An 18,259-nucleotide genomic window follows, 5' to 3' on the forward strand; every position below is an offset into this window, starting at 1 on the left:
GGGCAAACATATTATTTTTCAAAATACTAAATGAAGATTCATTAAATATTTTTTTTAAAAAAATAATTTTGATTAAAATATTATCAAAATATTGTCATATTGTGTAAATATTGCGACAATACTGACAATATTTGCCCAATATTGTAAGAATATTATGTCTTATCTGGGATATCCTTTAAAATACAGAAAAGTGAAGTTAGCGCTCAAAAAAGTAGGGGATCCCGTCCTCCCTTACCGGCCAATCGGGCATCCATGTGATCATTGAAAATCACGAGATGTATTCCAATGTTGGAGTGTGAATGATTTCTTATTTACCTTTTATTTTACCTGCACACGGAAAAAAAAGTATCACAATCCCGAGCATACTCCTGGCTGATGTTGGCGCCAGATATGAGAGTAGTCGCACAAGCCGGAGGTATGGTTGTCAGCCGAGGGTGTGGTTGGATCAACCATACCTCTAGCAGGTACCCTCACAGTCAGCACAAAGGTGGTTGGATTAACTGGATTGCATTTTGCTAAAAGGAACCACAATCATTCCAGTGTTGCTAGGATTGTGCAGCTTACAATCTCTGCAAATAAATACTGAAATAATGCAAACATTTACATTTAAACATTTAATTTTCGTCTTAATTCATGGTAAATTGGGAGTAAAGATTAAACTTGTTTAGATTATCAGTTTATACTTGCAAGGTAAACAAAGTTGCACAATCTTAGCAACATTGGAATGCTAGTGGTTCCTTTTTGCAAAATGCAATCCAACTATACCGCTGGCTGGTGCCTTTACACTTCTAGTTAGTCCAACTACTCTTATGGCTGGCGCCAAAATCAGCTGAAAGTTGGTTGATATTGTGATATTTTTCTTTTTTTCAGTGCACGCTGCTGCAGCAATTTTTTAATCATGTTACAAATTCTTTTCGGTTTGGAGCCCTTTCACCCAAACCTTTTCCCCCAAAAGTCAAAAGATCCAAAGCCAGTTTCCCCATTGCCCCTTCATCCAAATTCACCGAGAAAATTTTTCCCAAAGAATTTTCACCCAGCATTTTCATCCAAATTTCACCCATGAATGAAAATCCGTATTTATTAGATTATTTGAATTGTTAGGCAATTTAGGTGACTCACGATGATTAGGCAATGTTAACCCATGTTCCTACCTTAATCACTTGCAAAGGCTCATTGATGGTTACAGCTCTGACGGAACACTCCGGTTTTTTGTTACACACCCAGTACGTTCGTGTTCGATTAGAATTTGAGGAATGTTTGTGATATAGATAACCTTCAAAGAACCTCTGTCGGAGGCGGTCGCTTCGCTGCAGGCTCATAGTGGTGGAGCCATTTTTGATAGGCCTAAATCCTTTACTTTCTCCTTTCACTAATTTCAGTTCTTCGTCTTCCTATTTTTGCAACCCTGCTTCTCTTCCCGACTGCTGCGCTCTTCATCCTTCCTTCAACCGTCTTTTCCTCCTGGGCATATCTGCGGTCTCCACTAACCGTCAAATGATCTGGACAGTGATGGCAATGCTTAACCTCAAAGGGACGTGATCAATTATTTTTCGAAGATCATCCATCCCGGAACAAAATTTTAGTAGATTATTATCGAACCACCCATTGACCAAGACATTAAACTTTGTTTATTCTCTGGGAAATGATCATCTAGTGTGTGATCCCGAACTTTTGTAAGTGGCTGTTTATCTGCAAAGCGGAATTAGGCCAATCAACCTACAACAACAACAACAACAACAACATAACCTTCAAAGATAGTATCTTCTTGTTTCTATTGCTATTAATTAATTCTGTCATTTTGAAAGGAAGAAAAAAATGAAGAAAGATGCACAACACTGATAAATTTATTAATTTAAGGATAGTATAAAACAAAGAAAAAGAAAACTGACACTGGGTAATTTTGTTGTATTAAAAGCGCAAATAAAATAACCTACTTAATATCACTCTATGAATTTTGGACTAAATGAAAAAAAAATGCTTGTAGTCATGGAAACGAAGAGGCGTATGTCTACCTCAGTAATTTCTAGTCAAGTAAATTGTATCAATATACCATAGGATTAAACATCTCACGGGTGAAATTACTTGGGCTTAGTGTCTATGCGTAAAAAAACTTTGGGTGAAAATTCCCGTGGGCAATTGGATTTGGGTGAAAGGGCATGAAATCATTGTTTTCATGTGTTTTTTGGGGGGTTCCTTTCAGCCGCTGAGTTTCAGCGCAAGTACTTCAGGAGGCAAGGGTTGCGCAGATCCTACGAGCATTCTGTCCAGAGGCGCACACCCGGCAGGGTTAGTGCCGCCAACAAGAAAGACCCCTCCGATAGAAGGAGACGCAAACAAATTAAAATGCAAAATATCGATCCGTTCAAAACCGACCCCATCCCCGCAAAATTCTCCAGCCCCGCTACTGAGCCCCCCGTAACCGGCTCCAAGCCTACCAACCCTGCCGTCGCATCTCCATCAACCGACTCGAAACCCGCTAGCTCTGCCGTTGCATCTCCTTCAACCGGCCAACAACCCGCTACCTCTGCCGTTGTACCTCCTTCGACCGGCCAAAAACCCGTCGCACCCGTCTTACGTCATCCTGTAACCGGCCAAATCGTCCCCGTCATACGTCATCCCGTGACCGGTCAAATCGTCCACGTCGTACGTCATCCCGTGACCGGTCAAATCGTCCCCGTCGCACATCATCCTATGACCGGCCCAAGACCTCACCCTGGAGCACCGCGGCCTGTAGTTGGCGTAAAACCACTGACAGTCAAGCCTCCTCTGCCAGAACGGTGCCTTACAAGAAATGGATCTTATGTCAAACCTCCTGGTCCTGGTTATAATAGGACTGCACCCCCTTGTGCCGATTCTCCTAAAGTTAGCCCTATTACAAAAAACGTACTGAGAGATGTGCATTGGATCGAGAGCGAGTTTTATCCCCCAGCTCAGGATCAGGTACGCAAATGAGCCAGTGAGTTCGAAAACACACCAACTCGGAAAAAAAATTATTCAGGAGACACCTAAAACTGCGCAGCGGGCGAAGAAGTTAGTTTAAGAAAAACCCTTTTGGTGCCAAAGGACAAGTACTTAGAGATTTTGTAAAGCACCGAATTAAAATCGATACACCATGTTTGATGACAGAGAATTAAGCGTTTAAAAATTTCCAAGTTGGTGTGTTTTCATTCTCACCGACTTTCAGATACTGATTTTTCATAGTCTGCCCTGAAAAATGTATAATTTTCGACCTGAATAACGCTTGAATATTTATATAGCTTGTTGATACAAGGTACACTGAACCGAAAAAAGAAAACCGCAAGATCGGATGCGATGGTCACCCGTTTCCCTTGAAATGGCCAAAAATTGGTATTTCCAATGAAATAATTCGATTCTTCTCTTTTCCCGTCGCTTTTTCGAGCACTTCCGATTGCAATTTCGAAATTTCCTTTTGCGTGCAGATGCTTCTATCCATAAGTGATACTAAACAGTAAAAAGTGAAAATCGAAAAAAACCCGAGTTGGTATGTTTTCGAACTCACTGATTCAAATATGCCTATGAAGTGTACTGCCGTGCTAAGGAAGAACGCCGTTTGAACAGTTGCCAGAGTTCTTCCGATAAAATGTCTATTTATAAGGAAAGTTGTCGATACTTTTCCTTGAAATTTTCAGACACTCCAGACCAAATTACGAACAAAATTATCCGAGAAATTGGGAGAAAAATATTAACAAAGCCTGAAAAATAATGATCTATCGAAGGAAATTTGGCAACGCCTGAAGAGTCATACGGCGTCTTTCCTTGGCATGCGGCAGTATGCATATAGTATAGCACAGGTTTTACAATTTGAAAGGTGTTATAAAGGTAATTTTTAAGTTTCGCCACCTTCATTATCGTTGACACCATGCTGCTTATTAAGTAGAAGGTGGAATTCATAATTTTTGATTGAACACGGTGCAGATTGGAATTCAGAGGTCGAGTGTTGAGTCATCTTCACAGTGTGATGCGTCTTCAATCTAGCTAGCGGCAGTGTGCTTATACCCTTAGTCGAATAGATATCGCAAATATCTCTCGCATTGCGTTCGGTGCAATGCGAGAAGTATTCATGCAGTCTTGTAGGCGCCAACATGCGTTTGACGTCGACCGCACTGTAAGGCGCAATGCATGAAGTATTCCTGCAGTCTTGCAGGCGCTGATATGAGCCATATTTTCATATTACTTAGACTCTCTTTGTGGCGTTTGGCGTGAAATGTAACGTAAGTAAATTATTCTTTCTTCTTGAGCGGAGTGGTTGAATTTATTCAAAAAAACGTTATTACCACAGTAAGGAGTTGATCTAGGGTTAGCATTTCGATCCCTCGAGCTTGACGTCTAGCGATCGATATCCCCGTTGCTTATCCTGCCGTGCTAAAGAAGAACGTCGTATGAACCTTCAGGCGTTGCCAAATTTCCATTTCTACAACACGAATTTCCTGGTAAACTCATAAATATTTTTCTTCAAATTTTTCAGAGTGTTGTTTGCAATTTCACCTTAAGTTCCTGAAAATTTTAAGGAAAAATATTCATAAATTTCCTCAAAATTAACATTTTACTAAAGAAAATTCGGCAACTCTCAAATGTTCATACGGCGTCTTTCCTTCGCAAGGCAGTATGATCGTTAAAAATTCTGATTCGGCGCTGTTCAATTTTTCAAATAGAAACTTAAAAGTTTAAGAAAATGTTTCTATTGCAAGACTCTTTGGGAGTTAGTTTAGCGTCCGATTTGTCTCAAGTAGATTTTGGTCTTTGAAATTGAATATGAATTTTCATATTTTGTTCTTTCATTCATTATTTTTACCTTTGGAAACATTTTAGAATGAGGCAAATGACTCTTGCGGTGGATGCTGGGCCTACTCAAGTGCCAGCGTCATGGAGATTCTTGTATCGCGGAAACTACGGCAAGTTATTCGGCTCTCTAAACAACGTAAGTTATCAGAGAAGTATACCCTCATAGAGCCAAGAGCTAGCCTACAAAAGTCCTCGGCAATGCTACCGTGCTAAGGATGAACGCCGTATGAACATTCGAGAGTTGCCAAATATCCTTCCATAAAATGTTAATTTTTTAGGAAAGTTATGAACGTTTTCAACTTGAAATTTTCAGGACTTTTTGGTGAAATTGAGAGAAAAATTATCTGAAAAATATTCATAAGTTTACGGGGGAATTCGTGTTTTATCAGAGGAAACTTGGCAACGCCTGAAGGTTTATACGGCGTTCTTCCTTAGCACGGCAGAATGGACCACTAGACAAGGTACGAAGTTAATCAATCTGATAGGTACATGTTTCTTGATCAAAATCTCTCATAAAACACATTCCCCCCTTTATTTTCCTTTTATGATTCCTTCACTGTATATGAACACAACTATATATAAAGGTTGGGGAATTCTGCATATACATGTCATAAAATCCCATACTGCATAAAATTCCATGTCAGTCCAATGCTATCTTGCCTAGGCTGATAATAAACTTATGATTACTATAATGAAGTAGGTCTATGTCTAATTGTTTTCCTATCATATTTTAATATAGGGAAAAAAATTGAGGAAAATAAAATTGAGATAAAACTTTTGATCAAAACAATTACTATCTTAGAGTGTGAAGCTTAAATGTACGTAAAACACGATTACAGTCAACGAAAATTACTGAAATTAAAACCTATCGGAGATCTTAAAAGTTCCTTGACGCGTGAATTCAAGCCTCCTGCTCATAAAAACACAATGATCTGCGTGAGTCAAATCGCACACTGAACGTTAGCATGACTGTCTCTGCGGTATGAAAATCTGGCAACCTCAATCTTGACGCTTTGGCTCAGCCGTAGCAAGCTGTTTATAGTTTGAACAACACAGTTTGTTATAGTTTGAAAAACACAGTTGTTTAAAGTTTGAACAACGCAGAGTGAAAATGAACAGTGCTGGATTGGAAAGCCTGCCGAAACCGTTGTAGCACGGGATTGGACTCACGTGGAGAGAGTATTGAATTTCGTGTGATCGGGTAAAGGAGATGCTGCATGTGTGAGGAATTTGTGATTTGACTGTTGATTCTTAAGTAAAAGTTTGCGAGAAACACGATGGTGCCACTGGTTTTCTCTGAAATTTTCAGATAATTCAAATCAAATCATGGAAAAAAAAAAACATGTAATGTAAAATTGGAATATTATACCCACAGGTGTCTTGGAAAATCCGAACTTTATCACAGGGAATTTGGCAACATCTGAAGGCTCATACGGCGTTCTTCCTTAGAACGGCAGAATAGGTCCCGGGTTCGAATCCCGTGGCAAATTTTCACGGAACTGATGAGTGGATCTGCTAAAAGAGATTCCACTCGACCGTAATCCCTGGTAATTTGGAAAGCCCGGAGCATGGATCTGCCAATTTCTGGTGGCTGTAGGTTCCTATTAGTACAGGGTGTCCCAGGTTAAGGACGAATATCGAAGGTGTCGATTTTTTGGGTCAAAAATTGACGTTTTTGTGGTGAAATTTTTTTTCCAAAAACGCTTTCTCTGGGGGCTACGCTACCCCTCAGCCCATTCGCTCTAGTCAGTCCCTCTTATCTCGAAAATGATGAGTCATAGCGAAAAAACGATACATTTTCTCAATATTTTTCAACGCTGAATCTAAAGGTGCCGTCAAAAAGCAATTTTTGTCGCTGAAAACATTACTTTTGACTACTTTTAGGTTTGACCCCCCCCCCCTTAACCCCCTTCAAAATGCGTTTTCCCTTTTTTGGCGGTCAAAAATGAAATAAGCGCTAAAAATTACCCCCATTTCCCAATTTTCATTAATATCGGTTGATAAACATTGTCACACTGTTAGAAAGACGATTTTTTTTCTCCAACTTTGGGGGAGCATGACCCCCAGAGAAAGCGTTTATGGAAAAAAAGTTACACCACAAAAACGTCCTTTTTTGACCCACAGAATCGACTCTTTCAATATTCGTACTTAATCGTGGGACACCCTGTATCAGCCACCAAACCTGAAAAAATTGATGTTTTTGAATTTCCGTTCAGAGTTGCTCGACTGTGAGAAGGAGAACAACGGATGCGATGGTGGCGACCTCCAAAACGGTCTCCATTACATCATGGAAACCGGGCTGGCACTTGAAAGGGACTACCCGTTCACAGGAAGAGGAGGGGGCACTTGCAAGAACGTATCCGATAAAATCATAGTTCGCATGCTGGAGATGGAATTCACTGATTCCCCAAGTGAAATCATATCGGGTCTAAAAAAATCTCCGATGCCTCTCAGCTTCTACGCCCCATATGGTATTCAGGTATAATCTCGTCCAGTGGCGAGGCGTGCTTCATTGCGATATATCGATTATTCTGCCATTTAAACCTATGGAATGGGGTCGATGAATAGGGCGTTCCCGACGGACACCTTAATAATCGATTCTTTACCATAGCTTCAAATGGAGAAATATCGATAGTCGGTCATTCACGCCTCGCCACTGGTCTCGTCTCGTTATTTGGGCGTATTTCTATCAAACGGAACTATGTGCATTTAGACATGAGCCCTGAGACCCTTAAGAATACACGCATAACGGGGCTCACGTCATAATGCACATAGTTCCGTTTGATAGAATTACGTCCATTTGGAGAGTCCCTTCATATCTAGAGTAGTTCCATAGAGATCTCATTCCCGATTGGATCCCTTTCTTGTACTTCATGGATGTCACATATGATTCGCGACTTTTATGTGGTTGTGATTTCTGTGTGGCTTTTGAAAGTATTCAAAAACTTATTCAAGCTTGTGTTCTTGCTTCTGCGAGAGTCGAATGTTTTCACGAGGATGGTAGTGACGCGAAAACGCTTGCAAACCGAAAGTAAACAATTAATGGTCAACTTATCTGACGACACCTCTACCTCTGGTAAATAAGTCATTCGTAAGAGTAGGTTTTGGTCACGGCACACAAAGTCCGGTCAATCAAAAAATTTGGACATAAAATGTGTGACTAAATCTGCAAATTTTGACGTTTATTTCCTTTAAGGGGGGCTTCTTGAAGAAAATATCATGAGCCACTTTTAAAACCTCACTGTTCTGTCTAAATAAAGTTATAAGCTTGTAAAGTTTCCAAATTCGTCCGACCTCTCCCATTCATTCGATCCACTGTGCGGCGGTTTTCAATGTTCAATCCTTTTCAGCATTACAAAGAGGGAGTGCTGGACCCACCGCCAGAAAACTGCACGGATAAGTCGATGGCTCATTCGGCCGTCATAGTCGGCTACAACGGTGGTGAGTTAATACTCGTTAATCTTAGGTAGCAAAAGCATTAGTTTAAAAAATTGACGTAAGTGTAAATCAGCATTTAGCAATAATGCATTTCTTTGATCTGAAGTAGAAAACTAAATAAATAATAATAATATAAATAAACAGACATTAATATAAGTTTAATAGCTGGTTTCTGTGAGGTTTTTCCCAGTCAGCACCGCAATATTTTTAAAACATCTTTAAAACATTTTTGACATTATTTTGTAATTATTTTTAAAACATTGTCAAAATATTTTCAAAATTGCTACATGTTAACTCCATGTACATATTTTAAAAATATTTCCAAGGAAAATTTTAAAATATTTTCAAGGAAAATTTTAAAAATATTTTCAGGAAAATTTTAAAAATATTTTCAAGGAAAATTTTAAAAATATTTTCAAGGAAAATTTTAAAATATTTCAAAATATTTAATCGAAAATATTTTACCGGAATGTTTACCTATTTGTATACCATGCGCGCTCTATCAATGGTTATTGACACTATTCCCTTCTGTATACTCAGCGCGCTCTGTCAAGTAGATGTGGAAGTACAGGCAAATTTCGTCATTTTCATAGTACTGCAATTTTATTACATTTGTAACATGATATACACAAGTACTGAACATTTTAAACCACTTACATGAATTCCTGCGACGTTTAGGAGCGTAAAACACCCGGACGCCCTCGTGCGGACTGGAACCTGGGCCGCGGGTTTGGTAGCCGAGCACTCTAGCCACTGAGCCACAGAGAGCTCATGGTGGGCCGGGTTGAAATCACGCCTGTTATAGCATGCGTTGCGTCAGTGCGCGGCTCGTTCCTGTTATTTGTTTTTTTCGATCTCACGTAAAGGTACTTACATTAAATTTACACTAATGTAAATAACACCTCATAATAACTGAAAATAAGGACTTGAAAATATTTTTAAAAAATATTTTTAAAATAATTCAAAAATATTGTTTGTAAATATTTTTAAAAAATACTTTAAAAATATTTTCAAAACTTTTTTATTAATATTTTAAAAATGTTTACAGACAATATTTTTGAATTATTTTCAAAATATTTTCGAAAAAATATTTTCAAAATATTACTTTAAAAGTTTTGAAATATTTTTTGAAAATAGTTGGAAAATATTTTTTAAAAATTATTTACGTGACAACATTATAAAAATATTTTTATGCTTTTATTTTATAAATAATTACATTAAATATTTTTACAATATTGCTATGTAAATTATTTTTTAAAAGTATTTTCCAATTATTTTCAAAATTTTTTAGCAATATTATTTAAAACTTATTTTTCAAAAATATTTTTTAAAACTATTTTAAAAAAGTTGTATCAATATTTTTCAGAGGATATTTTAATAGCAAAAATGAAAATATTTTTAAAATGTTTTTAAAATATTGCGGACTGACTGGGTTAGTAGTGAGATTTTAACCTGCCAATTTTCAGGAAAACCCAAATTTTCTCTCAGACTTTTCCGGGAAAGTAATCCACTATAACGCAAAATCAAGGTGATCATCTTATTGAGCAACCAAAAGTACATGGGGATGCATGTACTGCGTGTCTAAATAGTTTTCCCTTGTTGTGTCTGATAACGAAGTTTTACCGTGCAAAGGGTACACTCAGCTCTTTTACCCTCATGTAAAACTGACGGTTATGTTGTTGGAGCCAAAAATGACCTTCATTTTCTCTCACCTCCCTCCCCTCCCCCAGTTTTCCGCAAACTCAAATCTCTTCTCCAAAAAGTGCCATGTTTGGAACAAACATATTTTTCCTAAAAAATTCGATTTTTTAGGAAACTGGTGAGTGGTGGAAACAACTGGAGTAGCTTTCGGTTTTAGCAGTAAAAATTAAGTAGAAGTTGTCCCAAAAGAAACCGGGGTAAAATAATTTAATATTAAATAATAATATTCTCTCTGTTCTAATAAAATCATTTTTAAGACGCTGGATGGACGGGGTGAGGAAGGGGAGTAAACCAGTCGATGGGCATGAGTGAAGAAAGGGGAATTCGAAGGTCAGAGTTCTAGTAGAGTGGGTCTTTACTTTCAGAGGCCTTTATCTAGTCATAGACAGCTATATGTGGCCCTGTCAAGGTCGACTTTCAAAGAAGGAATCAAAATTCAGCGTAAGGAGAAATTCATCAAGAATATTGTTTGGCGGGAAATTTTTCTTTGAAATATCGTTATGTTATTCAATAAAAATTATTTGCTCACTAACCGCCAACGTGCGATTTGGATGATTACGCTGGCTGCGAAGCGGCCTCTGGGGTCGCGTAGCGCCCCGGGGGTCGGGCCGCGTAGCGGCCAGGGCCCTGGTAAAAATTGGTAGTAGAATCTGTGTTCCAAAATACCATACGTACAGCCGGCTGTAAGATTTCCAATAGCTTCTATAGCTGGCAACACAATTTCTCATAGCCTTTCGTAGCCGATGGCGATTAAGCAACAGCCTGGCGATAAAGTGTATGCTAAATGTTACTAATTACAGATACTAGGACTTAGTGAGTTTTTGGAATACCGCTCTCTTTTTGGGCCGTAGTATCTTGATTTATTTTGCTAGGAAAGCTCCGTACTTTTGAAGGATGCCTGCCATTTTTAATATGTTGGAGCGCCCTCAATTTCGTATGATACTGTGCAATATCTCTGGTGTGAAATATTTGTTTCAAGCGCCGCACTATGGTCCGAATAGCCGGTTTAAGCGGCAATAAATCGAAAAAGTGAAGTTGGAAAAAGTTAGATTTTAAGCGGTAGATCGATAGTACATACTGTAGAGAGACTCTGTAAAATTTTCACTTCGATTAAAGCACTAATAAAGATGTGACAAGCCTGGGAAGTGCGGCGCGCGGAGCACTTTATGAGTGCGATTCCAGTTACCGAGCGGCAGTGCTGTGTTTAAGGGCTTGTTTTCGTCGTTTCACCGTACCGGAAAGTGTTTGGGCACTCGATTCACAAAAATATAGATAAGTTTAAGGATGTTTCATGCTGAAACTGTTTCTTTTTCATCATATCTAATGTTTAGATTAACCCTTAGACATAGTCAGTTTTATCAATAAAATCGCAGAAGTAGGACCCAAAAAATATACTTAGCACCTCTGAGCACCTCGTAATTTTACTCGGAAGTTATTGTCATGACTCTAGCTACCTTTAAGTCAGTGAGAGAACCATAGTCCACCATAGCCTCAAGTTATTTCTCATGAAAAATGACGTTTTCGCGTTCCTTAGCACTTCCTACTATTAGCTATCATATGCCATTCACCATGCATTTTTGGATGTTCCATTGTCATATTCTATCAAGACGTATGCATTAGAGCCTAAATCTGCCCAGGCAGAATATACCGAGTTGATGGGGTGATCGGGACAATTGAAACTTGTGCTCAAGAACAGTAAAGAATCGCCTCGGGAGGCTACTTTGAGGCCCCGTAAAAGTTTTTTTTTTTTGACGTTTTAAGTGTTTTCAAACATATAATCTATCAGTGTAGATATATGTTAGCATAAGTTTAGCTTAGCAGACGAAAACAAGTCTAAACGGTTGATCGTGGACGCATGAAAGTAAGGCTCCCGAGCGATGAAATTGTCTTAGGAAGCCACTTTGAGGTCCCTTAAACGTTTTTTTTTTTTTTTTTTTTTACGTTTACCCATGTTTCAAACAAATAATCTATCAAAATGGATATATTTAAGTTAAGTTTAGCTTGGCAGACGAAAAACAAGTTCAAACGGCTGATCGGGGGGACTTGAAAGTAGGCCTCTGGAGCCATGAAACGTAGAAGTATTATCCTGAGCTGTCTTTTTCAACTTCCCTTGATAGTAGTGTTTGACGAGGCTCTACTTTTAGCTTCTTTTAGTCCATCCAATGTAAAATTAATTTTTAAACTTATAAAAAAAAAAAAAAAAAAAATCTACCGAGATTCGAACCCGGGATACCAAGACCCGAGTGAGACGCGATGTCAACTGCTCCACCGCGTCAACCTAGTCTACGTGCCCTCAAATTAAGGTTTCTGAACAAAATATTACCACAGTTATATAAAGTATAAAATGTTTAAAATGGATTTTTCCTGAAGAATATTAGCATTTTTGCCACTCCAGCGACCCTAAAAACCCCTGAAAACTCATGTTGCGAGGTTTAAAACATACATATCTGAATTTAATGCCGCTTAAACCGGCTATTCGGACCATAGTGCGCCGTGGTATGCTGCGGCGCGGCAGGCGGGCAGCCAGTGTGAAACGTGCACTGGCGCCTACAAACCTAACGGAGATACTTCACGCATTGCGCAATGCGTGAAGTATCCCTGTTAGGTTTGTAGGCGCCAGTGCGCCGCCGCTCCGCTTTGTGTTAGCCTCTAATATTTAATCTCGCGCGTGAAGTCAGCGTTTTTCAACTCCTGACTTTGAAACGTTTGCACACTCTGTATCGATTATTCTCATTTTAATTGATGAAAAAATATGTAGTAAAGGAAAATATAATGTGCGTTTTGTAAATATTAAGGTGATTCCGTACAAACTTAAGGATTTGCAGAGCACACGAATTTCTACACAATTTCTTATGGCCTTTTATAGCCGATGGCGAGAAAGCAACAGCCAGGCGATAGGAACTATAGCCCGGCTGTATAATTTCTTATCGCTTCGTTTAGCCCGGCCGTATGATTTTTTCCACTTTCTACAGCCAGCTATATGGTTTTCTATCGCCTTGGCTATAAGAACTCCTATGGTATTTTGAAACGCAGCTCCTATCGCCAATTTTTACCAAGGGGGGCATAGCCCCCTAGTATAACAATAAATATACGTAATAATTGCTCATGCATAATGCATATTAACACGCATCTAGCAGGAAAATCAATAACACGGTATTATTACTAAAATGAGTCAAAAATAAAGGTTTCATCATATTGAAAACTAATGTTCATGTGGTGCATTGGGTTATTTAATTCTACTCATTTTTTCCTGGTAAGAACCCCCCCCCCCCTCCTTTAATTTCATCTAATTCACTATTTTTTCTATGCTGATAGATGAAGTGCTCATACGCAACTCCTGGGGACCGGATTGGGGTATCAATGTAAGTATCCACGAAACAAGAAGGAAATTTACGCGGGCATATGTTAGGTAACCAATTTAAGCATTATGAGTTTGCCAGTTTTCACATTGAGTTAACGCGGTGCGTCATTGAGCATGTGGTATTTATTATGAAAATTGTTGATTTTCTGAGAATTTCAAGGACATTGTGATGAATTATAGGCAGGGAGTTTATGGCCGAAATATTTCCGCCTCCGATTTTTAAACTCTGATAACTCAATAAATTGCCACCGACATAATCGCAATAAGTAACCGATAAAATCGTTATTAATCGCGATCACTGCTACTTGGGTTCACTTTCGTCCGACAATTGCGTTAAATTATTGTTTTTCCTTTTCCGCAGGGTCACTTCTGGATTAAATCTGGAGTATGTGCAATTGGATTGGATGCATATTCAATTACCGAGTGGATAAATGTGCCGGTTTAAGTTTGGTTGTAAGGACTTGAATAGCATAGGGTCTATGGATTTGTGCGTGTCTTCTCTCTATGGTAGTTAAAGGGAGGTCGCATTGTTGTGGTACCTCATGCGCGCTGGATATTCTGATTAAGTGGATACTTATTACGATCGTGACTCAAAATTGATAAATGAATAAGTATGAAACAAATAAAGCGATTAAAGTATGAAAATTATTTTCTGGTACTCATTTTACCGTTGCCTGTAACCAGGGCTGGACTACCCAGGGTGCCGGGGTGGGCCCCCCTGAAATGGTTTTTGCTATATTTATTTTCATTTTTTCTAGTGGTCGGATCAAATCTTTTGGGGGCCTTGGAGTCTTTGAGATTATGGAAAATTGGAGTGGTCCGAAAGAGGTTGTTCCAAAAACGCCGATTTTGCCCCCCCCCCTGGATTTGGCCCAAACTTTGCTCAGATGTTGTACTAAGTGTCCCTGATGCTTGGGCAAAATTTCAGCCCCCTCGGATAATTAGGGGGGAGGGAGCAGGGGGGCAAAGTTGCAATTTTTTTAAAACTTTAAAAATCGATATCTCGCGAACGGTTTGAGTGTAAGTGTTGCGGTTTGCGCTAAAAAACGTCAAAAAATATTCTCTACAAGAATATTAATGCTGTTTGCAAGGTTGCGTAATTTATCGCGGTCATAAATCGATTTTTTCGATTTTGAAGGTTCGACTTTTTTTCGTTTTTCGTCTCTCCTCTCTTTGGAATCGTTGCAACGTGAATAAAAACCTGTTGAGATGATTCTCCATAAAATTCTGCATCTACCACACTTTGTTTGATCTTGGGGAAACGATTCGTTCGTGAGTTATAGCGATTTTTCTGCGCGTTATCGGTTACGCGCGGGCGGCTTATCGGCGGCGCTCCATCCCGCGCGGGCAAGGCAGAGGTTGTTTCACCGCTAGGGCCTTATATTCATGCTGTAGGCTGTAATTAACGATATTTTCTCCTCCCCCCGCCCTTCCCCTGCAATAAATATTTGTTTTAATACTTCGTTATACAGGGTATCCCAGACCACCCGTAACAGGTCTTTTTCTCGGTTGGTTTAGGTAGTACGAAGTGGGGGGGCCGCGGGATTGAATAGGGAATTGACCCCAAGGAATCCGAATTTCACGGTCCGGATGCCCCCCTAGTCACCCTCGGGGGGTAAAGGGGGGTCACAATCCCCGAAGTTGGGGACATTGTGCCTCCCCCATTCACCCCCCAAGGGGGACTGGGGGGCATCCGGACCGTGAAATTCGGATTCCTTGGGGTCAATTCCCTATTCAATCCCGCGGCCCCCCCACTTCGTACTACCTAAACCAACCGAGAAAAAGACCTGTTACGGGTGGTCTGGGATACCCTGTATAACGAAGTATTAAACAAATATTTATTGCAGGGGAAGGGCGGGGGGAGGAGAAAATATCGTTAATTACAGCCTACAGCATGAATATAAGGCCCTAGCGGTGAAACAACCTCTGCCTTGCCCGCGCGGGACGGAGCGCCGCCGATAAGCCGCCCGCGCGTAACCGATAACGCGCAGAAAAATCGCTATAACTCACGAACGAATCGTTTCCCCAAGATCAAACAAAGTGTGGTAGATGCAGAATTTTATGGAGAATCATCTCAACAGGTTTTTATTCACGTTGCAACGATTCCAAAGAGAGGAGAGACGAAAAACGAAAAAAAGTCGAACCTTCAAAATCGAAAAAATCGATTTATGACCGCGATAAATTACGCAACCTTGCAAACAGCATTAATATTCTTGTAGAGAATATTTTTTGACGTTTTTTAGCGCAAACCGCAACACTTACACTCAAACCGTTGCGAGATATCGATTTTTAAAGTTTTAAAAAAATTGCAACTTTGCCCCCCTGCTCCCTCCCCCCTAATTATCCGAGGGGGCTGAAATTTTGCCCAAGCATCAGGGACACTTAGTACAACATCTGAGCAAAGTTTGGGCCAAATCCAGGGAGGGGGGGGGCAAAATCGGCGTTATTGGAACAACCTCTTTGGATTTCAGGGGTTATGGGACCCTTAATTTCTATGATTTAGGCTCTTAATGACCTTTTGGAAACCTGCGAATTTTGATCTCTTCCTATTGTCCTTGTCAAGAGTACCGATTATATCTTCCAGGGGGCCCTTACTGCCTGCAATCTGGAATATGTTTCGTTTATGAAGGGGTTTAAGGGCGGATGAGACTAGAATTTTTGAGTCCAGTGTCCGTAAAATCAGAATTTTGAAAAACGCAATTGAGAATAGAAGTTTTTGAATCGTGCGGCTCCTAAAAAACTGCAACTAGTTTCACAGGGGTCCGAAAGCTCCTATATTAGTATCTTTTGATCACCAGGGGCCAAAATGAGAGTATCCTGGACCCTTTTTGAGGACGCTAACCGTCTTCGATTATTTACAAAGTACTCCATTTGGAGTAACTGACCGTTACGGATCAATGACTTTGAAATTTATTAAAAAAAAAGAAGAAAAAGAGGAAAAAGGAGAAAAAGAGGAAAAAGGAGAAAAGAAGAAAAAGAAGAAAAAGAGGAAAAAGAGGAAAAAGAGGAAAAAGAAGAAAAAGAGGAAAAAGAGGAAAAATAAGAAAAAGAGGAAAAAGAGGAAAAAAAGAAGAAAAAGAAGAGAAAGAAGAAAAAGAAGAAAAAGAAAAAAGAAGAAGAAAAATAATAAAAAGAAAAAGAATAAGAAGAAAAAGAAAAAGAAAAAGAAGACAAAAAGGAAGAAGACGAAAAAGAAGACGAAAAAGAAGAAGAATTAGAAACATATTAATAAAGAAGAAGAATAAGAAAAATATGAATCAACAGTAGTTTCGTGGCATTATTTTCTTTAAAATATTTTCCAAACAACGGCAGTATTTTTAAAATATTTTCAAAATATTTTCTTCTAACTGAGATAGTAGGTATATAAACCGTGAAGAAGACGAATGCTTTTCGCCTTCAGGTATTCAGGTAGGCAAACCGAGCTCCCTCGAGCTGGAATAGTGGTATGCGAAACGAGAACGGCGATACTCAAGCGTGACTTTTTTTATTCACTCATTCGCATCCATAAACATGTTTTCACTTATGATTATTGTGGACTTGAAATATTGACAATGTGGTCATTCTGACCAGTGGCTTGGCGTGCTTTGCGATGTATCGATAAATCTTTCATTTCGATCAACTTATGGATGCCACTGATTCTGACGTCATTGAAAGTTACTAAAAGAAGAAAAGAAAATGCCATAAAATCTACAGTCCTAAAGATTTATTATAATCTGACAGTTATCAAAACTTGTGCAGGAAGAAGAAAAATCGTTGCTCTTACAATGCTCCAGAGTGGATCCCATTTTCCATCTAATTTCTAGTCGTAGTTACAACGTCTCTTATGTTGTAGCAAATAGTTTGAGTCCGGTAACAATGCTGCGTTTTTAACGTTTAAGTAGATGTGGGCATCTTGCTATTAATGGAAATCTCCTGATTATTGGAGCTCCTGATGGACACGCTTGGTCTTGACCTTGGGCGGACTCATGAAGAGGCAGGGTGTGGTTGATTTCATGCAAATTTCAAAAAATCTAAATCATGCTCTAGGGAATCCACGTCAAGTCTCCTAGACTTGGTTCTCCACGCCGATAGCGGGTCGCCTGGTATCAGCGGCGGGGCGTGCTCTGCGATATGTCGATTGATCTGCGCCATTTAACCCTATAGACAAGGATCGATAAAAAGGGTGCTCGCAACGAACACCTTGATAATTGATTCTTTACCATAGTTTCAAATGGGGAAATATCGGTAATGGATTTTTCACGCTTCACCTCTGTCTGGTGGGGAGCCCTGCATTTCAGCGAGTGATGCTCATTCTTTCAAAGGAAAGGAAGGACGTGCGGTGAAAAGGTGCGGTGGCGTGACGTGCTTTGCGATATATCGATTGATCAGTCATTTCAATCTATGGAAAAGTATCGATAAACAAGGCGTTCGCAGCGAACACCTTGATAATCGATTATTTACTACAGCTTCAAATGGAGGAAACATCGATGGATCGAAAAGCACGCCACGCCACTGAAAAGGTTGTTGCAGAAATCAAGCGTTATGCCTCTGTCAAGTGTATACGTTCAGATAAGTCATGTGTCATGAGAAGTTATGAGATTTGTAAATACATCCCAATACCTGAAAATAAGTACAAGAATAAGGCAACCGGTAAAAGCGTTCCTGATCGATTGATGATATTGAGCGACAAAATTCCTTCTGACGTGTTTATATCATTATTAAGTTCTGACCTCAGAATTTGGTAAAACTTGTCTAAGTTAAGTGTTATTAACATTGTTTTTATTTTTTTGATTCGTTCAAAAGTCCATTCGGTCACATGACAAACCTAATTTCTTCATCAAGCGGCTGCCAATTCCTTACGGAGATATTCGTTGCAAACGATGAAGAGACCAGGTTTGTCACGTACTGTGACGTCACGAAAGTACCGGATCCGTTTCCGCGTTAAAGTGACCGTTTTTAAAATCCGAGTTTTGGGGT

General features: G+C 39.4%; 1 protein-coding gene across 1 annotated transcript; it reads left to right on the forward strand.

Moving 5' to 3' along the window:
* Nucleotides 1–1,131: 1,131 nt before the first annotated feature.
* LOC140225691 (uncharacterized) lies at nucleotides 1,132–14,122 on the forward strand. Its single transcript, XM_072305357.1, has 6 exons — nucleotides 1,132–1,255; nucleotides 2,201–2,940; nucleotides 4,831–4,939; nucleotides 7,020–7,282; nucleotides 13,258–13,304; nucleotides 13,665–14,122. The coding sequence occupies exons 1-6, from the start codon at nucleotides 1,132–1,134 to the stop codon at nucleotides 13,732–13,734; spliced, it is 1,353 nt and encodes a 450-aa protein (XP_072161458.1). The 3' UTR covers nucleotides 13,735–14,122.
* Nucleotides 14,123–18,259: the final 4,137 nt, after the last annotated feature.

The sequence above is a fragment of the Bemisia tabaci genome, chromosome 10, assembly GCF_918797505.1.
Source record: "Bemisia tabaci chromosome 10, PGI_BMITA_v3".
NCBI lineage: Eukaryota > Metazoa > Arthropoda > Insecta > Hemiptera > Aleyrodidae > Bemisia > Bemisia tabaci.

What these genes read in the sequence shown, in the direction of transcription:
- LOC140225691 (XM_072305357.1), top strand. Translation starts at nt 1,132, where the DNA reads ATGTTAACCCATGTTCCTACCTTAATCACTTGCAAAGGCTCATTGATG. An exon ending in TATTCGGCTCTCTAAACAAC is followed by an intron (nt 4,940 to 7,019) that starts GTAAGTTATCAG and finishes ATTTCCGTTCAG; the next exon opens with AGTTGCTCGACTGTGAGAAG. An exon ending in GACCGGATTGGGGTATCAAT is followed by an intron (nt 13,305 to 13,664) that starts GTAAGTATCCAC and finishes CCTTTTCCGCAG; the next exon opens with GGTCACTTCTGGATTAAATC.